The 26,179-nt window shown below is 63.5% G+C and overlaps 2 protein-coding genes across 12 annotated transcripts; one reads left to right on the top strand and one right to left on the bottom strand.

Annotated features, from left to right (window-relative positions):
* KIF1C (kinesin family member 1C) lies at positions 1-20,202 on the bottom strand. 2 transcript variants are annotated; one of them, XM_059148264.1, is made up of 23 exons: positions 20,062-20,202; positions 18,390-18,510; positions 18,009-18,141; positions 17,506-17,582; positions 16,960-17,139; positions 16,337-16,402; positions 15,746-15,924; positions 15,548-15,659; positions 15,353-15,430; positions 15,163-15,228; positions 14,988-15,063; positions 14,533-14,611; positions 14,196-14,341; positions 13,163-13,332; positions 12,922-13,001; positions 12,732-12,807; positions 8,958-9,037; positions 8,098-8,192; positions 5,330-5,413; positions 4,821-5,007; positions 4,631-4,703; positions 2,882-3,490; positions 1-1,261 (listed from the first exon to the last, which is right to left on the bottom strand). In XM_059148264.1, exons 3-23 carry the CDS (start codon positions 18,112-18,114, stop codon positions 572-574), a joined length of 3,309 nt encoding a protein of 1,102 aa, XP_059004247.1. In that variant the 5' UTR covers positions 18,115-18,141; positions 18,390-18,510; positions 20,062-20,202; the 3' UTR covers positions 1-571. The 2 variants fall into 2 exon arrangements, with proteins under 2 accessions (XP_059004247.1, XP_059004249.1); XM_059148266.1 differs by lacking the exon at positions 18,390-18,510 and having other exon boundaries at positions 20,062-20,183.
* A 332-nt stretch (positions 20,203-20,534) lies between these two features.
* On the top strand, positions 20,535-26,174 carry INCA1 (inhibitor of CDK, cyclin A1 interacting protein 1). Of its 10 annotated transcripts, none has more exons than XM_059148277.1 (7): positions 20,535-20,796; positions 21,402-21,562; positions 24,179-24,292; positions 24,493-24,532; positions 24,787-24,980; positions 25,395-25,560; positions 25,756-26,174. In XM_059148277.1, exons 2-7 carry the CDS (start codon positions 21,477-21,479, stop codon positions 25,900-25,902), a joined length of 747 nt encoding a protein of 248 aa, XP_059004260.1. In that variant the 5' UTR covers positions 20,535-20,796; positions 21,402-21,476; the 3' UTR covers positions 25,903-26,174. The 10 variants fall into 10 exon arrangements, with proteins under 10 accessions (XP_059004260.1, XP_059004262.1, XP_059004265.1 ...); XM_059148282.1 differs by lacking the exon at positions 20,535-20,796 and adding an exon at positions 21,674-22,619 and having other exon boundaries at positions 21,454-21,562; XM_059148281.1 differs by lacking the exon at positions 20,535-20,796 and adding an exon at positions 21,674-22,619 and having other exon boundaries at positions 21,479-21,602.
* The last annotated feature ends 5 nt before the right edge of the window (positions 26,175-26,179 follow it).

The raw sequence follows: 26,179 nt of genomic DNA, 5'->3' as shown, positions 1-26,179 counted from the left end.
TGCGTTTGCTACCTTTATTGAATGCCCCACATCCTCCCAGGACCCCAGCCAAACCAGAACCCAGACAGGTCCCCCAAATATAGCAGGAGGCCTGGAAGGGGAGGGTAATGACTTGCCATCCATGCCCCACCTCCCTGGAAACAGAAGCCCACCACAGACAAGACAGACAGACAGACAGGGGCCCGGAAGAGGACATGCCTCACCCTAGGTCCTCTTCCCTTTGCCCCACTTGAAAAGAAAGTCAAAACCCTGGCTACGCAGCACCCAGGCCCCCACCCCATCCCTAGCAGCATTTGTGGGACCGCCCCCCCCCCCCACACACACACACGCGAGGGGCGCCCCGAGGCAGCGCCCATCCTCTTCCTTCACTTTGGTTTGCTCCTGGCAACTCGTGCAAGCTTCCTCTCTCCAGCCTCCCGCCCAGCCTCTGCCACACCGTCCAGCACCTACTCGGACCTTCTCGCCCACCTGTCGCCTCCCTGCGCTGGGCTCCTGGGGCGGCCGCCGCTCCTCAACCCCCTCCCCCCCCCCCCCGCTCGGCTCCCCCCTACTCCCTCAGCCCTGCCGGGGCTCACACGGCTGCGCTGCTCTCTTTGAGGTCAGGGGCTGAGCGCTGGCGCCTCATGCGCGGGGGGGTGGTGTAGGGAGGGTAGCGGGGCCCCGGGGGCCGCTGCGCCGGGTACGGTTGGGGCTGCTGGGGGTAATAGTTGTGCTTTTTGGGCTGGAAGTGCTGCGGTTCGGGCTGCGCAGATCCGCCTCCCCGGGACCGGCCGCCTCCGTCCAGGGAGTTCCTCCGGGGCCGGTGGGACCTCCGGGGACTCGGAGGCCGGCGCGCAGGGGCAGCCAGAGGGGCTGCAACCTCCTCAGGGGGTTGGGGCGGCGCGGGGGCCTCCCCAGCCGCCGCCCCCGGCCACGACTCCCGGTGCTGGGGGTTGCTCTTGAAGGGGAAGCGCAGCTTGCAGTCGTGAGGGGGCACAAAGCGGGCGGGGGGCCGGCGCAGCCCCCCGCCCCGGCCCCCCGCGCCCTGCAGTCCCTGTAGCCGCAACTGCTCCTGCTTGAGCCAGCGCAGGCGACCCCGGCGGAACGCTGGGTCCTCCTCCATGAGCCGTGACACCCTCTCCCAGCTGGACAGGGGCGGCGACGGGGGCCGCGCTGGGGCCAGGGGTGCGTGCTCGCCGGGGGCTTCCTCCTCTGCTGCCTCTGTCCTCGGGTGCGCGGCCCAGGCAGCTTCCCGGGCCTCTTCGTTCTCATCGTCGTTATCCTGCGGTGGGGAGAGGGCAACAGAGAAGGGCCGTGAAGAGAGCTGAGCGCTGAGCCGCGAAGGGCAGGGGGTCCCAGAGGGGCTTGGAGACAAGGGCGCTGGGACAGTGGTCTCAGCTGATCCTGGCAGCCACTTCCTGTCGCTGTGGTCTGCGCTCTGGCCAGTAACCTTCCGTGCCCCCCTCCTCAATCCTCGTGTGCCAGGGCACAAGACCTGCTGCACAGGGCTGGTGGAAGGATTAACTGCTAACCCCATAAAGCACGTAGCTCGGGGTCCCCTGCAGAGCAGGCACCCCAAAAATCCCGCTAAGTACCATGCCCCAGGGATGGAGAGGGCAGCACCTAAGGGGAGAGACGCAATGGACCAGTGAATGAGAAAGCTCCATAGTGTGATCATATTCCCCACTTCCGAGAAAAGATCAACAGAAGGGCATACCCATGCTCTTAACATATGTTATTCACGTTTCCCAAGAGCATCTGTAACATAGGACCCCACGTGCTTTGTAGAAACGTGTACATTTGGGGGCACCTGGGTTAAGCATCTGCGTTCAGCTCAGATCATCTCAAGATCCTGGGATTGAGCCAGCATCAGGCTCCCTGATCAGTGAGGGTGTAGAGAGGGGATTCTGCTTCTCCCTCTCTCTCTGCTCCTCTTGGCACTCATGCTCTCTCTCAAATAAATAATCTCAGGGGCGCCTGGGTGGCCCAGTCCTTAAGTGTCTGCCTTCGGCTCTGGTCATGATCCTGGGGTCCTGAAACCGAGCCCCCATCAAGCTCCCTCTTTAGCGAGAAGCCTGCTTCTCCCTCTCCCACTCCTCCTGCTTGTGTTCCCTCTCTCGTTCTGTCAAATAAATAAATAACATCTTTAAATAATCTTAAAGAGAAAAAAAGAGTACAAGTGTACATTCAGGTGAAGGGCAGAGCAGGGAAGGGGACAGGAGCCAGGGTGAAGGGGACTGCCACTGGGGGCCAGTGGGAGGCTGTCATGGCAGCAAACACCTGGGGGGTGTGGGGGGAAGGCACTCTAGACTTTCGAAGGCCTGCGGGCGGCAGGTGCCCAGAGAGATCCGGGTCCAGCAAGGAAGAAATGGCAGGAGCAAGTAAGCCTCAGTGACCCGGGGCCGGCGAGTGGCTGCTGGTCATGCGTCCCGTAGGGCACGCGGGAACACTGCACCAAGCAACCCCCCGCGGCTGGCCCCGCACTCCCCCAACACTTGTTCAGTGACTCTGCGCACGCCAGGGCTGGGTGACCAGGCGCCCGTCGAGGGCTGTTGTCCAGGGTTAGAGGAGGAGTGCGGGAGGACTGCCCAGCCAGACAGCTATCGCAGCCACCTGCCACAGGGCCCCGCGAGACAGGGGCGGGTCCCTGGAGCGCATGCGCGTACCCAGTGGCAACTTAAGGACTGTGCGCTTCCTACGGGGCTTCTCAAGCTCGGGTACCTCCGAGCCCCCGGGAAACCCGTTACAGATGCAGAGTTGTCCCCCAAGGCACGGAGGGTGGGTGCAGCTCGGAGATCCGCATCTCGGATGCGCGCCCCGGGGCCGGATGCAAAGCCCTCCCGGGAAGCAGGGGAGGCGCGGAAGGAGGAAGGGGAGGCGCGCGCGCGGCCAGGCCTCGCACCTGGGTCAGCGGGATGACGCGCTCCATGCGCAGCATGCGGTCCCGCAGCGCCTGCAGCTCGCGATCCTTGCTGCTGTTCTGCAGCTTCACCTCCTGGAGGATGCCCGTGAGCTTGTCGATGTGCGCGCGCAGGTCCTCCACCTCCGCCCCGCGCGCGCCCTCCTCGCCGCCACCGCCGCCACCGGCCTCCTCCTCGCCCACCGTGTCCCAGACGTCGCGGGCCACGGCCCTCCAGGCCTCCCCGGGGCCCTCGGGCTTGCCGTAGGTGCGGCACAGCTCCCGCATCTTGAGCGCGGCCAGGGCCTCGATCTCAGCGCGCCCATGGCGGAAGTCGGCCAGGGCCACCTCGTAGCAGATCTCCTTCACCGCCTGCATCTTCAGGTCGGCCATGGTGGCCCAGCGCGGGTCCTTGCCCTGCAGCCGCCGGCGCTGCGGGATCTGGTAGACCCGGCGCGGGGCCCGGCGCTTGCCGCTGCTGGGCAGGCCGCAGCGCTTGACGATGGTCTGCACGGTGGTCGGGGGCAGCTGCTCCCGCAGTGAGGAGATGAGCCGCCAGCTCTCCTCGCACGAGCGCTTGTCTGAGTCGTCGCCACTGTCGGAGTCAGCATACTGCGCGGGAGGGACGGGACAGTGAGGGCAGGCAGGGAGGGCGGCCCGGGGCGCCAGAGCCATGCCGACTGCACCCCACGCTTCTCCCCTGCTCCGCCGCACCGCATGCTTCACCCCTGCTCAGCTTCGCCCCCCCCTTCACTGCTTGTCCGCTGCACCGCCTGCTTCAGCCCCCACCTGACCCCAGCTCCACTGCACCGCGCTTCTCCCCTGCTCCGCTGCACCTCCTGCTTCACCCCCCGCTTCACCCCTGTTCCGCTGCACTGCCTGCTTTAGCCCCCACGTCACCCCTGCTCCACTGCACCCCGCTTCTCCCCTGCTCCACTGTACCTCCTGCTTCACCCCCTCCCCTGCTTCACCCCTGCCCGGCTGTACCCTACGGTTCACCCCTGCTTGGCTGATGCTCAGGTGCACGACGCTTGGCCCCTGCTCTGCTGCACCACGTGCTTCCTCCCTGCTCGGCTACATGAGGGAAGGAACAAGCCTCCCTCGAAGACACTCGCTGAGGCTTTAAGGATGCCAGAGGCATGGACAGCAGCTGGCACAGCGCCATTCGCAAGCGGGAGCGGGGATTACACCGAGTCTGCGAGGCCAGCGGCAATCAGCGCTCAGGACCAGATCACACACTCAAGGGTGAGCCTGCTGAAACCACTATCTTGTCAATGACAGCACAGGCGGTACTTGGATTCAGTAAAGATCAGACAGATCTAGTCCAAGAAGCTCTACTCCAGTTGGGGGACTCCCTGCACCCAGTCACCGTCCTGTCCTGTCTTCTCCTAAATACCTCGGCCACCCCTCCACGCCATGCCCGCTCCCTACTCCGGCTCAGCATGAATGAGAAGCAGAGTCGGGCTGAAGCACCGCTGGCCCATCTCCCGCCTCTACAGGCCCTGCGCTCTGTGTGCGCCCCCTGTGCCCCACTGTCGGCACCACACCACTGCATGCCCCCCACCCTCGGTGTCTTCCCATGCCCCGCCCCCCAAGCCCGTCCCTCTGCGCGTGTGCCCCGCCCCTTTTGCCCCCCACTCCTGTCCCTCTGCACACGCACCCCCTTACGGCCCCGCTGCGCATGTGCCCCCTGACCCTCCTCCTCTGTGCATGCACCCCTACCCGCACCCCCATGCCCTGCCCAGCCCTCACCAGTCGCTGCTGCTCCAGCAGAAGATCCGCCTCCTCCTTCTCCTTCCGGTACTGGTTCTCCAGGTCCTGCAGCCTGCAGTTGGGCAGAGGAGGAGGAGGAACTGCTTGGGGCTCTGGCGCCACCAGAGTGGGGAGGCCGGTGATGCGGGCTCAGGGGACAGACGGCTCAGAGTGCACGCTCTCCCCATACCTCTTCTCCATCTCCAGCTTGATGTCAATGCCCTGCTGCTCCAACAGTTCTTTCTGGGCGAAGTTCCAGTCCACGGGCTCGGAGGGCGGCCCGGGGGGCGGGGGCACCCCTCGCTCCCGCTCCAACCGTGCCTGCTCCGGGTGATTGAAGCGGAAAACGTGGTTCTTGCCCATCACAATCCTATTCCCTGCACAGGGGAGCACAGAAAGATGGTGTTGCTCCCCTACAGCAGCAAACCCATCCCGATGCCCACAGGGCCCAGGGCCCTGCCCACAAGCCCAGGATCCCTGACGCCATCTCTCCCACCACCCCAAGTCGGAGGGCAGTCAGTCCCCTGCTGATTCTCGTCCCTGATGGCCAAAGGGAATCAAGGGACCCTTGTCCTGCTTCTCCAGAGCCACAAGAGATAACGAGAGCGGGGTCCCTCCCCGCTACTTCTTGGCACTTTCCTCCTTCCCATCCCCCTGCTGTCTTCTGCTTGTTTCTGGGTCCGGCACCCCTTCCTCTACCTGACTTCAACACCAGGGGCTCGGTCACCAGTCTCCCATTGACATAGGTCTCGGCTCCTTCACAAGGCTCCAGGGTGACCACCACTGCCAGAGGGAGAGAGGAAAGGGGGCCATTAGACCCTGGAGAAGAGGGGTGATGGTTACAGATGCCCATCTTGCAGGACCCTCAAAACACAGGCATGCACCCCCAGGCCCACCCCCAGTACCTGGCAGGGGTGCCACGGCCCCTCTGGTGGCAGGCAGCACAGGAAAGGAAGAGCAGAAGGAGGGTTAGAGCCCCAGCTACAATTCAGAAGCCTGTGCAGGGGATCCCTGGTGCCCCCCACCCTTCCTCCCCAGCAGGGGCTCCGCAAAGCAGTCACTCTCCGAGGGCTGGGTCTCCGGTGTCCAGCAGCTAGAAGTCTGTGACTTCTGTCCCCCAAGATGCACACTCCTTCCTTTCCCACAAACGCTCTCCCTGGCCCAGCCTGGGCTCCTGCCGCAGCCCCCAGCACACTGCTGTCTGCCGCACCTTCCGGACAGCCCCCTGCCTGCCCTCCCCAAGCGGCAGCCAGCAGAGCACTGTGTCCGCAGACAAGACAGAACCAAGCCAGCTCAGATGTCTATGGAGGTGTGCCTCGGGCTGCACCTGCCCTGGAGGCTTCCACTCGCTGGGACGCGGAGACCAGGCGCTCGCCATCCTCCAGGCGCAGCGCCCTACCTCAGAGCCTCCGCAGCCTGAGCAGAGGCCTGCAGGCAAGGTGACCGACCTGTGAGGTGTCTATCAGCCTGGACGAGCAAGTCCTTCCTTACAGGGTCCTTGAAAGGCGCAAAGCAAGCGCCACGTGAGTCTGAGTTCCTAGGTGGACCACGGGCAGTAGAGCAAGCGGGATAACTGGGCCTCGAGGCCAGGGGAGAAGAAGCCAAGCAGAGCGGGCAGCTCCGGGCAGAGGAGGGCTCCTGTCGGAACGGGGCAACCTCGGGGCACAAGCTTGGAGCCAGACCCACATCTGTCACCTCGTTACCTCGAGGAGGAAGGTGGTGGCAGAGGACAGGGCAGGAGGGGCCGTGGGGGTACCGTTCTGTCCCCTCACGCCCCCAATTCATTCACTCACTCTACAAGCGCTTTGCCCCCCACCATGTGCCAAGTGCTAGTTTAGGTCCTAGAAATACCCTGGAGGTACCCAGCGCTCACAGGGTTCCCACGGCTGGTCAGACAGACAACAAGTCCACCAGCAGACAGTCTGGCGGCACAGGGAGGCAGCAGGAGACAGCTTTGCTCCTGCTGGGCCAGGGAGGCCCCATCTGCATCCATGAGCCCACAGCTGCCTGTGCACCCGAGCTGGCCACGGCGCATGTGATCCGGTTCTGGTAGCACTCTGGCAAGTGCCCCACCCCCCACAAGCCTGAGTTCCCCCAGCCAGGGGCAGCAGCACGAGCTGGATGGTCACTATTCTTCCCTGGCCACCGTCCCACTGGGCCGCCCAGTCCACTCTGTCTGGCTCCCGTCTCTCGTCCACTGCATGCAACCAAACCTTGATACCCCCCTGCACCCCCTGGGTCCCCAAATCAGCAGCTGTTCTCGCAGCTGAGCCACCAGGCCAGGCCCGCCTCCCATCTCCCCAGACACACTCTGCACTCGCTCTGCATACCCTGTGTGGTCTGGGCTATCACCTAGCACGTGGCTTGAGGTGACCCCAGAACAGGAACTCGGCAGAAGCCCTCAGGGCCATCCTGATGTGAGCTTGCAGCCCACTGCGTTCAGGTGCCGCCCCCGAGCCCTGCCGAGGCCTGATGGGCATGGGTCCCCCTCAGCTACCAGCCCTATACGGAGCCCTTCCTGATCTCACGAGTGCGCCGACCACAGGCGCCCCATCTCCCTGTCCCTTCCTTCAGCCTCAGGGGCCCCCACCAAGGCTCAGTCAAGGGAGTGCTCCCCTGTTGGGTGTCCTGCCTCCCTGCCCTGCGTACTTCCCGGGGCTTGAGTCCATGGGGTCCAGAGTAAACCCAAATCATTCCGTTTCTTAAAACAGTCACTGAACCAGGACAAGACGGTGACCTCAGCACACAGCCTGGGCTGCCAGGTAGAGCAGCTGGCTGAGCGCAGGACTCTCTATTTCTGCTCAGGTCAGGATCTCAGGGTCACGGGCTCGAGCTGCACGTCGGCCCCCACGCTCGGCGTGGAGCCTGCTTGAGGCCCTCGCCCTCTGCCCCCCCCACTCGTGCACATGTGCAGATGCGCGCTCTCTCAAAACTAAACCGTTAAACAGAAAAACCAAAAACCACTCCAAACTGCATGAGTATCGTTACTGCCTTCACCCGTAGGTCTCGTGATTCCTAAACGCCTTCGCTGCTATGACCAGGTTAGGGCTAGAAATCTCTGCATCTTAGGGCCAGAGGCTCTGTGGCCGGGACAGAAGTGGCTTTTGCACAGATCAACTCAGACTCCCACTGAAACAAATACAACTTTCCCTGGGAGGTAACCAGGGCACTACATGAGGCTAAAAAAACTAGAAGAGGCCAGGAGGTCCTCCTCACCAAAGCTCACCCCCACACATGGCACAGAGCTCTGGGTCGGCCTCGGCGACGCCGCCACCGCACAAACCGCCTTCCTGGGGCCGGTGCCCACAACCAGAGCTTCACCTGAGCTCGAAGCCCTGCTGAGAACAGGCACACGGCCCCTGTCACACGGCCACACTCCCAGGCTGCAGACCCTCCCTGGAGTCTGTATCCAGTGTGGGACAGGACCGCGTGCAGCAGCTGCGCCACTCTCCCCGCACCAACATTACCTTCTCCGTCCGGCTGAGGGCCGCTCTGGAACACACAGTGCTGCTCCCGGATGAACTGTCCGGTCAGCTTGATGTCCACGTCCACCTGGCCGACCCTGGGGAAGCAACGGCTGACGTTTTCTGACCGCGGGCCAGACGTTCGCCATGCCCCTTTGGAACGCGAGTTCACCCAACTCTGTCGGCCACTCTGGCATTCCCGCTTCACAGGTCGGGAAGCAGAGGCCCAAGGTCACATAGCCCTGCAGCAGTGACGCTGGGGTCTGATCCCCAACCTGCCCGACTCAGGAGTCTGTGTCCGACTCACCATCTTACATGAGGGGAGAGGGAGCCCGGAGTGCACGGAGTCCCTCCCATCCCAAGGGCTGACCATCCTGAGGGCTCACTCCCTGTCCAGGGTCATCACTCAGGACAGCTGTCATGCTTCTGGTGGGAGAAGGGGTACCCCACCCCTTTGGCTCTGGGACATGACCTACCTCGGAGGCCCCGGGCCCCAGGGGATCGTTGGCCTTTGCCACCAAAGCCCCCTGCCCTGCCGGCACTGGCTCCCCAACTACGAAACTGGAGCTTCATAGCACCAAGAGAGGCTAAGGGCCAAGAATGTGGTGGTCTGAGTTTCCCGCCTGCTCTCCCACCCCATAAATCAGGGAGCGCGCCCTCCAAGCCAGGCCCTGGGAGTGGCTCGGCCATCCCAAAGTGACAACGGAGGGGATGGCCACTGTGCAGCCGGGCTCACAACTTCTCAGAAAGCCTGGAAGGCGAGCTCAGCCTGGTGGACGGCCGTCCTGGAGCTCTGGAGTAACTCCGGCAAGGTCACCGGAAAAGGGAGTCACTGACGTGGGCGTGACAAGGGGACGCGCTACCTGGTGATGCCGTCTTTGATGTGGTAGAGCAGACACTCGGACATGAGAGGGTCCTCATTCAGGTTCACCAGGTGGGGGGTCTGAGGGTGGAGGAAAAGGATCAGGCCCTGCTTGCCTGCTGTGCCCCACCCCGGGGGCTCTCCCACCCTGACCCCCACCAAACACCACCCTCCACACACACACACACACACACACACACACACACACAGACGGTCCACAGACCTGCCCCACCCATCCGGCCCCCCAACAGCCCCCAGTCCTCTGCACAGGCCGACCCACCTGTGCCCCCATCAGAGACCTCAAGACCCCCCCAGCCCTTGCCTCTGCTCTTCCCATCCCCTCCCGCCCCACCTTGGACCCCTTCAGCCTCTCGCCTCTCATAAAGATTGCAAGTGGGCTCTGGGTGAGGGAACCACACTTCCCCAGTCAAGTTTCTTATGAACACAGACGACTCTTACGACCAAAGAGCACTAAGCATCAGTTTGATGCAAGAACGAGTGAGACCAACAGGCCGGCAGCCCACAGCAGAGTCCCCGCTCCCCCGGCCACTGCCAGCCCAGGCTGCCTCACCCGGGGCCTCCCCGCCTGACCCATCCCACACTCCCGGCTGCCCAAGCAGGACGCTGTTCCGCACCAACACCCAGCCCGTGCCCCCTCCCCAGAAGCACCTTTCCCAACCACGGTCTGTCTGCCGACACCCCCATCCTCCCCAGGCACGCACTCCGGGCAGCCCGGACAACCAGCCTCGCCCCTCCACAACCCCCACGGCCCTGACCACCCAGCCCCAGGAAGTCTCCCTCCCTCCCCTCCCGCCCACAGCCTCCTTCAGCCCTCCCCGCCCGGGGCCAGCCCCTTGCCTGCACACTCCACAACCGAGTGGGGCCCTTGTCCACCCCTCCGCCGGCTCCAGGGGCACCCCTGGCCACCTGACTCGAGCCTGCTTTAGATGCGGTACCCCTGGCCTCCAGGCCAGAGCCCCCAGGTCAGGGCCCCAGCCCATGCATTGCAGCCCCGTCCCAGGGCGCCCCTAGCCTTCTGTGTTCCTGCCTTGTGGATTGTGGCATATCCGCTCCAGAAGCAGGCTCCCGCATCCCTGAGCACCCCTGGAATTGCTCCCGGGTTCCCTGACAGGGAGCAGCCTCTGTCCCGGCCCCACCCAACCCCACCTGTCAGAATCATCACTTCCTGTCTCTCCAGGTCTGTCTCAAGCTGACACGTCACTTCCTCCATGGAGCTTCCAGAGCCTTCCACCGCCAACACAAGACACCCTGCCCGTGCTCTGTGAGGACTTGCTGCGGCCTCTCTACCTGCCTGACCCCAGGAGGTGCCAGGGACCCACACATGAGCCCCAGCCCGATGCTGCTGACCCCTCGGCCGGGGAAACAGTCAGTGTGGGGTGGGACCCACACACGTGAGAAATGGACGCCCCGTGGAAGTTTCTGACATTTTCAGGCCCTCCCTCAGCTCCCTCACTCATTGTCCCTGTCCCCAGGGCACTAAGGCAGTGCTCATGGCAGAGAGCAGTAAAGATCAGAGTTCAGGGCATCAGAGGACAGTGTGGCAGCTCGTCCTTGAGGACCAGGGGGACGAGGACAGTGGAAGACAGGCTCAGGACGACAGCCCCAAGGCAGGAGAGCACAGCGTGCTGGGATGGCAGGGAAACAGCCAGGCTCCAGGCCCACGGCTCTCCAGGAGCGCCGCAAACAGCAAGCCCCTGGCGTCGTCCACGGTGGTCCACGGTGGATACGTGTCAATGCGTCTGCTCTAACCGGGCACCCCGTCGTTACCACCACCCTCCCCCCGGCTCGAGGACGCTCAGGCCCTTGCGGCAGCCTCTGGCCTGCTCTGGAACAGCAGATACGGATGGGCCCTGGAAGCAGAAAGTGATCTATCCCTTGGGAGAGGAGACACGATTTAGGGCAGAGCTTTTCCATCTTTGCTCGGCCCTGGAACCCTTTGTTCAGATGAAACCGTACCTGGGAGCCTAATACGTCAAGCAGATAAGCAGAGAGATGCCAGGGCCGTGGCTGGGGACAGGGGACCCAGAGTCTGGCCCTGTCCATCCCCCACGGCCCCCGGGAAGGAGGCCCTGAGCCAGGTTGGAAAATCAGATCCTCAGGGCCAGCGTGGGAGTCCCGGGAAGACCTTCTGCTCTCTCGGAGACAAACTAGCTTTTCCCGCAAGACCCGATCCCCGGCAGAGCCTTCCAGGCTGGAGCTGGCCCCCCCAAGGCAGAGCCTAGCAGCTCCCCTCCTGCTGTATGCACGCCGCTTCACGGGCAAACGCGTGCCGCCTCGCCACTTGAGCGGCGCGACAGTGAGCTGCCCTGACGCACCTCCTGCACCAGCGCGGCCTGCAAACCCCAGAACCCCAAACGCGGTGAGAGAGCATGGGCTCCCCTGTGGTGCTCCAGGCATCGGAAAGGAATACGGTTGTGATCTCTGGAGGGCACTTTAACAAAATACACCAAAATTTACACGGCGACTGCTTGACCCCAAACCCCCACTTCGGAGACTTTGCTCTCAATTATGAACCTACCCATGAGGCCACGCAGTGGCACGTGGTGTTCAGGGTTCAAGACCGTGAGACAACGCAACCGCCTGCGGGGAGGAGGCTGGGTGAACGTGGCCCCCGTCTACTCGAGTGTTCAGATGCAGAGAGAAAGTACAGACAGGACGCCGACATCCTGTCCTTGGAGAAGCGTGGGGCGGGGACCCAGTGCCGGTCCAGAGAGAGGCGGCATGCGTGGACGTGGGGACAAGTGTGCGTGGCTCACGCCTGTCTGCGCGCAGACCACCCCTGGATGAACACGTCAGGAATGGGTAATGGCCTGATCCCAAGAGCCTTGGGCTGTGGACCAGACGGGCGAGGCCGGCTCCCTGGAAGGACTGGGCATCCCTGCTCTGCTCCAGCGGGCCTCCACGCCGGGCTCCGTGGCACCCTCTGCTGCGCCAAGGGGTCTACAGACCGTCCCTGTGCCAAGCTGGCCAGTGAAGACCAAGGGCCCCTCCTGCCTCCAGCGAGGCTGACTGCGCCCACCCTGCCTCCTTCCTTTCCCTGGGCACCTACCCCACGGCAGGCCAGAGACAGAGGTGCCCTGCTTGGCTGACATGGCCGTGATGTTCACCCCGGCAGTTGCCTGTCACCCATGTCCTGTGCGGCCCGCAGGGCCCACGTGCCAAACTGTGTCCCCAGGATGCCAGTTTCCACACGTCTCCAGCGGCATGGACCCTCGCATCCTGGAGCTCAGCGCCTGCGTCCCTGCCTGTCCCCTTACAGCATCGTCTTCCCATCACCCTCTCACGAGCACACGTCTGACTGCACGTCTGAGCACATGACATACGCACAGAGCACAAAATGTGACACAGTAGAGCGGCAGCACACACACGGCCATCCCAGCCCACACCCCAGCCTCCCACATCCTCCCCTTGCCCCTGGGGTAACCCCTACAGCCTGTTTCTTATGAATCAGAGATGAATTCCACGGGAGCTCACATCGATCCATGAACACAAATTCTAACCAGCTCTGGATCCCCTGCCTCCTATAAGGCAGGGACGGGCAGGGATCCCAGCATCCATCCATGATCCCTAGAGCTCCGGCCACAGGTGCCTGATGAGACCAGCAGCAGGCTGCTGGCAGGGAGGCCAGACCATGCGCAGGAGGTAGCAGGTGTGGGACAAACACCGAGATCAGCGCTAGGGCTCGCCCCGTGCCCCCCGAGCCTCTGTACCAACCCTTCCAGAGTCTCCTGGGCCTCAGCAGACCCTCACTCACCTTCTTTGGAGAGAAGACGCCCACAGTTCCCCCGTCCTCCCGGACAGCCACCCCCATCTCGGCCAGTAACGCTTCTCTGGAGGCAGAGAGACAAATGGTCTTACGAGGGCCCATGAACTCCTTCCCCGCAGGGCCCAGCCTCCCCTCCCCGGTGCCCCCCTCCAGAGCCCCAGTTGCCCGCCCCCCGCACCTCTCCATCCTCAGGGCCTCAGTCTTGCGTAGCTTCTCCTCCCAGGTCTCATTGAGCTCCGCGATGATCTTTTCCGTCTCCTGGGGGCACACAACGTGTGGGGCTTGAGGCAGTTGGGGACAGGGACCCGCCACAGGGGCCATCCTGCCACCGGGATTCCTCCTTCCTCCTCGACTCTAGCCTCGGGGAACTAGACCCCCAGCAGACCCCGGCTCCCCACCTCCCGGCTCCGCCCGCCTACCTGCAGCCTCTCCATGGCCTCCTCGGGCCCAATCTGGGGCTCAGCACTGGGGGAGAACGATGGCTCCAGCTCGCCGTTGTGTGCAGGGGGATGTGAGGGGGAAGCCGGGGCAGGAGGGGACGATACAGCTGGCAGGGCACCTCCGGAACCCCCCTCGTCCGCCTTCAGGCCTGAGGGGAGAAAGAAGTCAGAGGAGGCAGAAAAGATAGGGAGCTCATCGGAGATGCACAGAAGCTGTGCGTGGGGCCCCATGCCTACGGACTCCGAAAGACATCTGGTCAACCTTAGCCCAGAGGGGCCCTCCACTACTGTGGCCTTGACACATGAGCACCCGGTGTCTGCTTTTTCTCCTCCAGGCACGAAGAGCTCATTACTTAACATGGCTGTGAGGTGACTCCCACCATCAGAATGTTCTCAGCTGCAGGGAGCCACGATCTGCCCGCATCACGGGTGCCTTCTGGGTAAGAAAGACTCTACTGCCCTCCCTTCTGCAAGCATCCCCTCCAAATGCAGGAGGGGAACGTCACGTCTACCTTACCCTGCTCCTCCCAAGAGCAGACCGCCCCCTGCCCCACCGTGCCCCTCAGGTGTTGACTGTCCACGGTGGGAAGGCCCCCGGGACTGGATGCAGAGTCCACGCGGGACGTGGCTAGCATGGGTCAGGCACCCTCTCACCAGAGCACCACCCGGCATCAGTGACATGGACTGTCATCACGCTTACAGCCAGTTGGAACCTCTAACGATCCACGAGACCCTCTGTACAGGCAGGGCCCCCGAAACCTCCCTCACCTGATTTACTGCTTAAGCCACAGATGCAAGACTTGCCATCTATCCCCACTCGTCACTGCGGCAGTCCTCGAGGCCCCCGGAGAGTCTGGCCCCCCGGCTCTGGAATGGCTGAAGGCCTGTGACGGCCCCTCTGCGTATCTGCACCCACATCGCTGGGTGTACGAAGAGTCCCGTGCTCGGCGGACCCTCTCCGGTCTGAGCCCCCCACGAGGGCGTCCCTGAGCGGCCCTCCCCGGACCCCTACCTCCCAGAGCTGAGGCCGACAGCCCCTGGGCCAGCAGCAGCTCCCGCAGTCGGGCCACCTCCTCCTGCAGCTCTCGGATCAGCCGTGCATTGGGGTCCTCGTTGATGACCGCGTTACAGCGGATCTGCTTGGTGCGGTCGGCGTACCTGGGGAAAGAGGCGGGCGGGCTGGGTGAGGCCCAGACGCCCCTGGGTTAGCGGCCCATCTTCCTCCCTCTCCCAAACTGGTAAACACTGGGTCCGGCGGAGGCCTGGCCTATCTCCTGGCCCAGGCTCTGAGCTGCCGCCTCCGAGCTCCGGGCCAGGTCCCGGCCGCCCCGCTCCCGCCCAAGCCCCACCTGAGGGTGCTGAGTGTCTCCTCATAGTTGATGTCTGCGGGACTGAGCGCCGCGATCATGGCCGTGCGTGAGTTCCCACCTGCCAGACGGACACGCAAAACTCAGGCTGGTCCGGCCTAAGGACAGGTGGGCTGGGTCTCGGGGTCAGGGGTCTGACGGGGTCACCATCCGAGATGGGGTGAAGCTAGGAGTCATGGAACTTTCCCACGGAAGCAGGCAGTCAAATGGGGGGAGGGGTGAGATCAAGGACACCTCTGACATCTTCGGGACACATCAGCGGGAGGAGGATGAAGCCAGCGGTGGGCACGGGGTCAGCATTGGGACATCTGTCAATGATGTCCCCCGCAGGGGACGACTGTGGGATTTGAGACTCTAGGGGTGGCGTAGGGTCTGTCAGACATATCGAAGCTGGGATAGGGGCGGGGGCGTAAAGAGCGAGAAGAGGGGCTCCTCACCCAGATTCTCCTTGAGCAGCCAGGTGAGCACAGAGTCCCTGTAGGGAATAAAATCCGACTTCCGCTTCTTCGATTGCTTGGGAGGGGAGAGAAGTGCATCAGCATGAGCCGCCCACCTGCAACCCCTGCCCCCCGGCCTGTCCCAGAGCCGCTCCCTGCCCAGCCTCCTTCTCACCAGATCCGCCAGGGCCGAGATCACCTTCCCAAGGGTCGTCAAGGACTTATTGATGTTTGCACCTTCCTAGAGAGGGATGAGGAATGTGGGCAACGGAGGCCCCTCCCCAGTTCCGCTCTGCCTCCCCCCAGCCAGAAGCACCACCCGCAGCGCCCAGCACCGACATCAGCCCCCTCCTAAGCCCCCTCACCTTCAGGCGCATGCCCCGGGCCCCGGAGGAATCGGCCCGCTCGCTGCCAGCGAGGTCCACCAAGCTGATCTTGCTGACCTGGGGGTGGAGGGTAGGGCAGGAGATGACAGGGTGTGGGCGGTGGGCAGGGCGGGCAGATCAGGGGGATGCCCGGCAAGGGAACGGGGCAGGCAGCCCATGCTGGAGGAACCCCACCTTCTCCGAGTCCAGCCCAGTGAGCTGGTCGTGGCAGCGCTGCGTGAAGACGATAGTGAAGACAGCGTGGGAGCGGCTGCTGGTCTCGTTCATGTTGGTGGCGGCCACCGTCCTGGGGGAAAGGGAGTGGTCACTGCACCCGGCCTCTCACCTGCCTGGCCTGACTCCCTCTCCCCATGGTCCAGCCGCTGGCCTCACCGAGCCTTGTTTCCACAATCCATGAGGTCAGCAATGTCCGCGTAGGAGGTCACAGCCAGCTTGGACAGGTCCTGCACGTAGGGGCCCAGGATGGGGTGCTCCCGGACCCGCAGAGAGCCCCGACTCTTGGGGTTCAGGAGGTCTCGCACCCGCTCACAATAGATCTCCATGTAGCTCACCTGAGCAGAGTGAGGCGAGTGAGTGGCAGGGCTGGTAAGCGAACCAGGAAGGACACCCGCGCCGGGCTCCCGGGACGGGACACGGCTCAGTGTCTAGCGGACACCAGCACTCCAGACACCCGGGCGCGGTACTGAGCACTCAGCACACACAGGCTCGCCGACCCAACAGCCTGAGGTTGGGGGGGGTTGTCACTGTCATTGCGGAGGGGGGTCACTGTCATTGCCGGGGGGGTCACTGTCATTGCAGGGGTGAACACACTCAAGAGAAGGGAGACGAAATCACCTGCCCAAGCCTCTGTGAGTGACAGGAAGGGCCGGGGGAGCCCCAAGGCTGCCTGAGTCCTCAGACTGTGGGGAGCCTTGTCCCTGCTGTCCCTCCCCTGCCCGGGGCCCCTCCGAGACCCCAGCTCACCTCCACAGAATAGGAGAGTTGAGGGCTCTCGTTCTTATTAACGCGAGAGAAGAGGTCCTCGCAGAGCTGGAAGGGGACACAGAGAAACTGCTGTTAAACCCCACCACAGCCCTGAGGGGGCAGGTGTTCCCACCATACAGATGGGAAAGCCATCTCAGAGGAGTTCACGCCTGCCCAGAGTCACCAACTACTACGCGGTGAGGCAGGAAGCACACCCCAACATCAGACGCACAAGGCTGCTGTGCCGCAAGGGCGGGGGGCATGACAGTCAGCCCCCAGTTATCCACATCTGCCTTTTCTACATCGTACACCTGTCTGCGGGGGAACTGTACTTGTAGAGAAGTCTGACGCGAGATAAAATGGCTGCAAGGGGCAGAACCGGGCTCCAAACCCAGGATTCTCCGGCAACAAGGCCTGGGCTCTTCTCAGGAAGCTTTGCTGCTTCCAATGGGGGTAAAGACCCCTCCCCATGGGGCCAGGAAGTCCATATAGCTGCCCACCCCTCGCCCCCAGCACATCCCCTATCGGAACAGCCTCCGAGGCCCAGGTCTCGGCTCCATGGTCCAGAGGGGGCAGGGGAAGCTGTCCGACCCCCGCCGCCCCGCCAGGCCGCAGGCGTGTACCTGGGGCACAATCCCTTGCTGCCCCGGCTCCTGCCGCCCCATCATGGTGTACGACTTCCCGGCCCCAGTCTGCCCATATGCAAAAATGCACACGTTGTAGCCTTCGAAGGCGTGAAGCAACATCTCTTCTCCAATGTCTCGGTACACCTGCTGCTGAGATGCAAACTGGGGGTCCTCGGCCTAGGGAGGTGGGGGCAGAGACTCAGCAGGAGCCCTACACGACTCGGTCCTCGGGGTCTGGCTCCCGAGAGTCTCGGCCCCATTGCCGCTGACCACCCAAAGGTTCTACGTGCCCGAGCAAACCCCACGCATAGTTCCAATCACCCACAACGGGAGCCTGTGCAGCCTCCTGCCAGACCTGATCATCCCGAGGAATCCTCCTGCCCCATCCTGGTCCCAGTCACATCCTAAGGGTCCTTCTCACCGCCACCCTAGGGTTCCAGTCCTCCCATCCCACCGCCAACGCACCCCACGTAAGGCCCCCTCCCCAGGACCTAACCCCCCATTCCTCGCCACAGAGCTCTCCTCTCACCCCAGCAACCTCACCGAGGTGTGTGACCAGTATGAGTAGTCGAAGGTGAAGCTTTTCGGGGCATCCTTACTCTGTTTGGGATTGGTGATGGCTGACAGGGCAGCAGAAGGAAAAGCAGGAAGGCCAAGGTCAGGTACTCCGGACCTCTCCGCCCATTCCCCCCGCAACCGGGTGTGGGAGTCCAGGCATCCCGCCCCTCACCTCTGTGCTAGTTCATCTCTCCCCTTTAATACTCCCCCCCCCCCCACTCTAGCCACCAAGGCTAATTTTGGCTCCCAGGACCCGCCCCTCACCGCGGCTGCCTCCCTGATTGGGCAATGGAAGGCTCCAGGCCAACACCCCCCCCAACCGGGACTGGCAGCGAGGAAAGGCCAGCCTGCCCCGGCCCTGCCCCCGCCCTCTCCATTGGCACCTGCTCCACACCCAGTGCAGTCCTCCTCCTGGTCCGGCCCAGCCGGCCAGCGAGGTGGGCCCGCCCGCCCCACCCGTGCCCAGCCGACCCCGGGGACTCACTCACAGGTGGTGCTGCCCTGCATGCTGACCACACACTTGGCATCCTGGCTGGTCTCCCTGGCGTTGAAGGGCCGAACCCTCACTGCCACTTTTACTGAGGCCCCAGCCATGCTTCCCAAGACTCTCACCCTCCTCAGCTGAAGGACAGAGACAGGAGAAGTGGTCAGAGCCTGCCGGGGGCACCCAGACATCGCCTCTTGTCTTCTCCCAGGATCCGGCATCTCCACCCCCTTCCCCGGCTCCCCGGCCCCACCAGGACCTAGCTCCTGGCCCTCTGGCCTTCCTCCCAAACGTCACTCTCCTCAGGGACTCCCAACAGTGTTCCTGCCTCTCTCCCCAGCCATACCCCAGCTCTCCGGGACCTGGGCCATCATGCCCCAGTTACCTGGCGTCCTGGCCCCAGACCAGGGGGGCTGTATCAGCTCTGGCTGCCACCGGCCCTCGTAGGGGAAGCCCCATCCTACCTTTGGGGCCTGGCCACACCAGCTGGGGCTGTGGGGGAAACCCTGGTTGTGGGGGAAAAGTGGTTAGGAGGCACCTGTGGCTCCAGAGATGGGTCGGAGTTCCAGGGCTGGAGGGCAAGGTCAGGGGCAGGGGCAGGGGGCAAGGTTAGGAAAGGGGAGGACGGCGGTCCCTCCCGAGTGGCTGAAGGCAATGTGAACCCAAGGGCAGGGACGGCGATATTTTTATTCCTCGTCACTCACAAGTGCACTGGACACCCAGAGAGAGGGGAGAGAGAGAGGCTAGACAGAGGGCAGTCCAGAGAGAAGGAAGCCGAGGCAGAAATACTGGCAGTGGCTGGAGGAGGGGCAGAGGGGGCAAAGTGACAGAAAGTCACAGAGAGCAAGAAAGGGAGACAAACAAGACAAGAAGAAACAAGATCCAGGTCATGCTATCGACGAAATGAGGAAAGGACAAAAGAAAAGGAGCCACAGAAGATGGCAAAGACAGAAATCTTAGACAGGGAGAGCAGCTCTAGGGCGACACCACAAAGTGGGAACCCAGGAGAGACAAAAGAAAACTCCAGACATAAAATCTGCCCTGAAATTCCCCCACAGTGCCAGCCAAGAAGTAGAAACCAGCTCCCACCTGGAGCCCACAGCCTCCACACCGGGAGGAACTGCCAGTGGGCAAAGTTCAAGGGCTGCAGGTACAGCCCAGCCCACCCTGGCTGTGGGCCCCAAGCCCCTCACCCAGCCCCAAGCACTTCCTCCTCAGGATCCTGGACAATGGGCAGGGGAGGGTGGGGACATCCTGCATCCTCACCAACCCCCAGGGTTCCTCTGTTGGGGGATCCCTGCAAAACACCTGTGCCTTTACTAGGGCACAAGGAAGCACTGTGGTGTCCTCAAAAGCAGGCAGGCAGGTCCCAGCCCCAGCCTGGGGCCAGCCCTATGGCTTCCACTGCCCTGGGGAAGGTGCCAGGCAGGAGCCCAGGAATGTGGGTGCTCCAGTGCTCACACCCTGGGAGGAGAGGCTGAGCAGCCCACGCCCACGGGCAGGAGGGTGGAGGCCAGCAAGACAGACGGGGATGCTGGGGCCCCTTCTGTGGCCCCAAGAACTAAACGCGCGACCGCTGGGCCTCACCTCCATAGCCTTCCCGGGCAGGGCACGGGAAAGGGGACAGGGCTGGTGTGTCCCAGGACAGGAAGGGAGGAGCTCAGATCCCAGAGGCCGTGCCGGGAAGCGCAGCCCTGACCCCCGAGACCCTGCCCAGGGCAGGGACGACGACGGGGACGCGGCGTGGTCAGGCCGTCGCGGCTCATGGGGCAGGGAAGAGGGTGGCGCCGCCGAGGGTCGGCCGGGGGTACCTGCCCCCAGCCCGCCGGTGATCCCCGCGCCGACCCCGGTCTCAGCCTGCGCGGGCGGCCATGCCGACGCGGTGCTCCCTCCCGGCCGGCCGCCCGACGGCCGCCCCGGGCCTGGCACCTCTCTGCGCCTCCGGGACAAACAGCACATGACCCGGCTCCAGCGGCCGGCCGGGACCCCGGCTCCCCGCCCCCCAGCCCGGCACATTCCTCGGCGGGCGTCCCCTCCCTCCCCCGCCCAGCGCTCACCTCGTCGCGGCGGGGCTCCCCGGGCAGCTCCGCGGAGGGCACGGGGGCGACCTTCCCGGGGGGGGGGGGGTCGTGAGACGGCGGCCGGCGATCGGGAGCGGGCTCGGGGCTGCCCCCGCCCCTCGCCGGGTCCCGGGCGGCGGGCGGCAGACTTGCGCCCCGGGGGCGGCAGCAGCAGCGGCGCCAGCGGCCGGCGCCCGCCCGGGCAGCGCGAGCTGGGGCGGGAGCGAGGGGGGGTAGGGGCGGGCGCGCGCACGCGGGGGGCGGGCGCGCGCCGTCCCGACTGGGGCCCGGGAGCGCCCCGGGAACGGCTGTTAAAGGGGCAATGCCCTCACACTGTGGGGCCCCTCGGGTGCGGGCGCAGAAAGGCGCGCTGGACGCTGGCTGGCGGGAGGGTTACGGCGCGCGAGGAACCGGGCCGGGGTGGGGGGAGGTTGGGGGCATGGGGGGGCAGGGGGCGGGCCCTGGAGGGGACCCAGGCCCCGGACCCGCGCACGTCGCCGCCGTCGGAGGCGCGCCCAGGGGCGGAGCCACCCGTCGCGCCCCGCCCAGGGGAGCCCCCATCCAGGCCCCGCCCCCGCGTGCGCTGCGCGCCGGCTCCGCCCCCGGGCTCCAGGCCGCGCGTCTCTCCTCCGCGCCCGCCGGCGTTCTAGAACTCGACGCGCCGCCGCCTCAGGTGCCAGGACTGAGAGCGGGCGGCGGCGCCGGCCGGTCCGCTGCCCGGTCCCCTGCCCGGTAGGCCGGCCGCCGCCTCAGCCTGGGTGCCGTCTCGGGCCCGGGACCCCTCACCACAGGCCGGGCCTCCGCTCACCGCTGCGCATCCCTTCCCCACCCCGCCTCCCGGCCCGCCCTGGTCGCTCAGGCCCTCTGCGGGTGTTGTCCCCCTCCCTTCGGCTGCACGCGCCCCGGAGAGGGGCGGCGCCCACTGAGACCCCTAAGCTCAGCTTCCCGCTGAGGCGCGGACGCCCACTCGGAGCCCTCCGCGGCGCAGTGCTTTGCTCTTCCTGCGCGCCGCCCCCCTGCCCGCCCTTCCGGGTGCGCGGGGCCCCTGCCCCGCTCGCGCCCGCTGTGCCGGGTCCCCCGCGGCGCGAGCCTCGCACCTGACGGGCCGGCCGCCCTTGGTCTCCTGGCGGCCGCACGGCCGGTTCCACGCCGACTCCCGGCTCCTTCCGTCCGTCCGTCCGCCGTCCCCGGACCTCGCTAGCTCCGGAGCACCCGTGTCCCGGCCATCTCTGGGCGTCTGACCCCTTCGGCGCTCTCCGCGCCACGTGCACGCTCTGCCCCCGATCGCGCGGCGCCCCAGACGCCGCGAGGACCCTCCCCCTCTCCTCCTGCCGCAGACCCTCCTCCCGCCCTCGACGGCTTCACGGCCTCCTCCAGCCCGCCGGGCCGTGCGCGACGACTCGTTTCCCGCGATGCTGCCCGCACCGGCAAGGAGACCCGACCCGGCCACGCGTCCGGCCGTGCGGGACGATGGACACAAGCTCATCCCCTTTGCCAAGTGAGTCGTCCCCACCGCGTGGAGAGGGGACGAAGGGAAGGTAGGCGCCCAGTGTCCCCCCGACGGCAGTGCCCGACGAGGGACTTGGGGCTCAAAGCCTGGTCTCCGCAGGCGCACGACGCGCTCGGCTGTCCCGCCGACGGGTCCCCTCCAGAACGGCGGTGTCCCGGCCGCGACGTCAAGCGCGGCCCCAGGGTTAGAAGGACGAGGGACGGACGGACGGAGCTGGCCTTCGAGGGGAGAAGACGGCACGTCTCAACACGAGTGTGACCTCCCTTAGAGTGTCAGGAGAGACGAAGTAGTGACCTGTGCTGGCAACCGGGGCGCTCTGCAGACACTTGTACCAGGCGGCTGTGGAAGGCGGCTCTGGGGACCCGAGTCTGAGCTTGGATCTGAAGAGGAGAATCAGCCGGTCCGACAAGAGCCCAGGCGGGGGGTGAGGGGAGAAGAAGGAAGAGTGGGGGGACCCCCAGGAAAGAGAGAGGCGCGGGATCTTGTAGGACCAGGAAGCCCGCCAGCGAGACTGAAACTGGGTGACCCAGGGAAGAGTAGAGAGCAGCGTCGGCATTGGGGGCCAGCGTCTGCAGGACCTCCCAGGCCACTGGGAAAGGTTCGGGTTTCATCCTAAGGACAGTGGAAGTCAGTGGAAGGTTCTCAGCACGGAGATGACACGAGCAGAGCTTTCTCCTTCCTCCCCGATTTCTTTGTTGTGAAAAATGTCAAAAAGCAAAGTAGAGAAACACTCGTCCTGGAGCTAGCGTCCTGGAGCTAGCGTCTGCGTTCTGGGAGCTATCTACCTCAAGGTTCCAGGCACGATCCACTTATCTGTGCCACCATCTAGCCGCCTCCCGCTCAGCTTCTTTTGAAGTAAATCTCCACCAGTCCGTCATTTCAAACGACCATGGTTAAAGGTTTATTCACACTGCTCGGGCAGCAGACATGATTGGGGTGAGGACAGCAGCAGGGGGAGCCCCTTGCCTTAATAGTCCGGGCTGGGGCAGATGAGCCGGAACAGCGGTGGAGGAAGCAGAATGGGCGAGGAGCGCTCAAATCGGATGTATTTTATTTTACTTTATTGTATATTTCATCTTTTTGAAACTTAAGTGAAACTTTTTTTTTTTAAAGATTTTATTTATTTATTTGACAGAGAGAAATTACAAGTACACTGAGAGGCAGGCAGAGAGAGAGAGAAGGAAGCAGGCTCCCTGCCGAGCAGAGAGCCCGATGCGGGACTCGATCCCAGGACCCTGAGATCATGACCTGAGCCGAAGGCAGCGGCTTAACCCACTGAGCCACCCAGGCGCCCAAGTGAAACTTTTTAAAAATTTTATTTATTCATTTATTTTTTACTTTGAGTAAGCTCCACGCCCAAAACGGGGCTTGAACTTACAACCCTGACATCACACATCACATGCTGTACCTACTGAGCCAGCCGACCTCCCCCTCCTTTTTTCTATTTAAATGAAACTTTACTTTTTAATTATTTTATTATTTTTTAATTTATTTGTTTGACAGATAGAGATCACAAGCAGGCAGAGGGGGGGTGGGAAGCAGTCTCTCCACTGAGCAGAGAGCCTGACGGGCTCGATCCCAAGACCCTGGGATCAGGACCTGAGCCAAAGGCAGAGGCTTTAACCCGCTGAGCCACCCAGGCGCCCCTTAATTATTTTATTTTATTGAAGATTTTATTTATTTATTTGACAGAGAGCACAAGCAGGGGGAGTGGCAGGTGGAGGGAGAAGGAGAAAAGCAGGCTGCCCGCTGAACAAGGAGCCCAGTGTGGGACTTGATCCTGGGACCCTGAGATCATGACCCAGGCTGAAGGCAGAGGCTTCACTTACCAAGCCACCTAGGCGCCCTAATTTTTTTTATTTTTAATTAAAATCTGGGTGTATTTTAGACGTAACTGACACAACTTGCTGATGAACTGAATATGGGAGCTGAGGGAAAGTGAGACAAACCTGGTTTGTGGGCTCCAGCATCTGGCCATCTGGGGTGCCTTCCCAGGAGGTGGGGCAGGCTGGGGGGAGATGTGCGTGCAAGCCTGGAGTCCAGGGGAGGACACGGATTTGGGGTTTTGTTAGCACATTGGCAGTACGTAAAGTCATGGGCCTGGGTGAGGTCCCATAAGGAGAGATGCAGATGAGAAGACAGAGGGTCCAGGCCAAGCCCTAGGACACTCCCCTGGGGAGCAGGAGACCAGCTGGCATCCAGTCTGGGGACTTTGGAAGTGCTGAGCCCTGTTCTCGCACCCCTTGCTACCCAGAAGGATAGCAGTTTCTGTGAGTTAGGGGACACAAAGCAAAGTGAACAAGGGTTCTACTGGAAGGAATCTGCCCCGTCAGGTCAGCTGAGTGGATGGGGCCTTCCTCTTAAGCGAAACGTGGGGTTCTCTGGTTGGGGTGCTTAGATGTTTGAGATCGGGCGAGATCCAGGCTCCAAGACTGCTAGTCTCGTCTCGCAAATCAGATCTTACCACCTCCTCTGCTGCAGTGGCTAGGAGAGCATGTGGCCAGCGGGGCCCATGGAAAGGCGGGACCCCTGAATGCCCGGAGTGAGTGGACGCTGTGAGGGGTGAGCTGAGCCAGCCCCGAGCCTCCCTTGTCCTCCTTTCAGGTGTTCCAGGGTTGTCTGCCGATCGGCACCCCCCGGCTTGCCTTCCCAGAGCCCCGGACTGATGCCCCAGCGATACGGAGACCTCTTCTGGGAGAACCTTAGCCAAAAGCCCAGGTGGGCAGACACAGAAAAGGAGGAAGTAAGGCTGTAGAGTTTTGCATTAAGCCTTACAACAATAAGCCCTTGTCTGGGGAAGGTGGCCGATGGCCACCGTAGCTCCTACTGCCGGGTGGACACATGGTTGGGAGAGTGGTCAGAGAAACAATACAGATGGGGATGTCCTCTGCACATAGCTCCCCTTTTGTGGTTTTCAGCCCCACCTGGATGGAAGAACAGTACACCCCACCCCTGCAGGTATGACAAACGTTGTGCCCTTAAACAATCCTTGATTAAAATTGTACCCACTGCCATTCTATCCTCAGCTGACCTTACCACCTCTTCTCTCTGCTGTCCCCCAACCAGTGCACGGACCACGCCCTCCTTTCTTTGCATAGTCCCCGTTTCCACAGTCTGGGCTTCAAGACCCCGACTCCCTGTTTCAGTCCAAGCCCTCCCTTGAGAGGCCCAGTTCTGCCCTCTAGCCCCTTTCTCCCCATTCTTGGGCACAGAGAGCCACTGGATGCTCCCAGCCTAGCCTGTACCCCCCTGAGGGGCTCCCACCACCGGAGCTGCTTTGCAGAAGAAAGAGAAGGAGGCCCCCTTTGGCAGGAATGCAGCAGGGACCTGGGGGCATCCCAGCCCGGGTGAGGGCAGTCGCTTATCACCTGGAGGATCTAAGGAGGCGACAGAGACTCATCAATGAGTAAGGAGAGAGACATCTGGGGCTCTGGGAGCCCAGTAGGGCTTGGGGGCAGGAGGGTTTGAATTAAGGAAGGAGCTGAGAGCCTTAAGGAATTGGAAGCTGTATGGAGACAGGGAGGGACCTGGGGGAGGAGGATAAGCCACAGGAGCCCCAAGGAGTGGAAATGGGTCACCAAAGACAGGAAAGCCATCCACGTAACTGGAGGGTACTGGGCAGCCGCAGGTCACCTGTGAGTCCCTGGACGCAGGATGCTCCCATCTGAGGGGAGCAGGAAGCTGGGGGTGGAGGGGGGGAAGTCCAGTGGTAACATCCCTGGGTCCCAGCAGGAATTATTCTAGGGCAGAGGGCTGAAGAGTAGAGATACAAGAAGCCTGGCCTCCAGGCACCTCATTCCTAAGCCTCACGTCCCCACAGACGGAAAAATGCCCAGTGGGGCACCTCTGGGGCTGCATCTGAGCCCCTGGCTCTTGCCCATGACCTCGGTGGAGTCCCTAGTGCCACCCAATACCGGGGTCTGGAAGAGGAGAGGGCTGCCTATCCACAGGAAGACGGCCACCTTCTCACCAGTGGCGGGACCCAGGTCTGGCGAAGGGACCTGGTGGGGTGGAGGAGGGTGTGGGGGGCTGTCTGGTCTTGCGTGGAGGGACAGCGGGAGCCAGGATCCCCAGGCTAGGTGGCTGGCCTGGAGAGGAACAAAGCGCAGAGGGGCGGGGGTGCCTGGGCTTGGGGGCTAGGAAGCCCAGAGAGACAGCCTTTCGCGTTCTCAACCCTACAGCTGCTCTGGTCTCCCTGGAGCCCCCTGGACCAAGGCGGGTCTTGCCTCCCCAGGCGGCTGGACTCCCTGGCCTCCTACAGCGCTGTCGGGGCTAGCAGGACGCTCCTCTGCAAGCCCTGGGGGATGGAGGTGCGGTCTGAGGAGTGAGGATGGACGCCGTGCCCCCGCTGCCCCCCGCTGCCGCCGCCCCGCGGGCCCCAGGCTGGCTGGCGGCCCTGGACCTCCCGACTTGTGACAGCCAGGCTCTTCCCCTTCCTTAACGTCTCCCAGCTGCCCCCACCCCTAGCCCCTTCGTCCTCCCTGGTCAACCCGCTCCTCGCGGGGCTTCCCCGGGCCGGCTGCCCGCCCCTAGTCCCCAGGCTGGATACCGGGCCCTGTGCCCCCTCCTCTGTTCTGGCATTAAAAAGCAAGCGAGTCGAGCCCG

This window comes from Mustela lutreola, chromosome 15 (assembly GCF_030435805.1).
Source record: "Mustela lutreola isolate mMusLut2 chromosome 15, mMusLut2.pri, whole genome shotgun sequence".
NCBI classification, from domain to species: domain Eukaryota; kingdom Metazoa; phylum Chordata; class Mammalia; order Carnivora; family Mustelidae; genus Mustela; species Mustela lutreola.
This window is presented reverse-complemented; position numbering and strand designations above follow the sequence as displayed.

Bases quoted from the DNA above. Each gene is read 5' to 3' on its own strand.
- KIF1C (XM_059148264.1), bottom strand. From the start codon at position 18,114: ATGGCTGGGGCCTCAGTAAAAGTGGCAGTGAGGGTTCGGCCCTTCAAC. The intron at 3,491-4,630 runs GTGAGGGCTGGG...CCTCCCGCGCAG, and splicing joins TGCTGGAGCAGCAGCGACTG to TATGCTGACTCCGACAGTGG. The intron at 1,262-2,881 runs GTGCGAGGCCTG...TCCCCACCGCAG, and splicing joins GCGTCATCCCGCTGACCCAG to GATAACGACGATGAGAACGA.
- INCA1 (XM_059148277.1), top strand. From the start codon at position 21,477: ATGCTGCCCGCACCGGCAAGGAGACCCGACCCGGCCACGCGTCCGGCC. The intron at 24,533-24,786 runs GTATGACAAACG...TCTTGGGCACAG, and splicing joins AGTACACCCCACCCCTGCAG to AGAGCCACTGGATGCTCCCA. The intron at 25,561-25,755 runs GTCTGGCGAAGG...TCAACCCTACAG, and splicing joins TCACCAGTGGCGGGACCCAG to CTGCTCTGGTCTCCCTGGAG.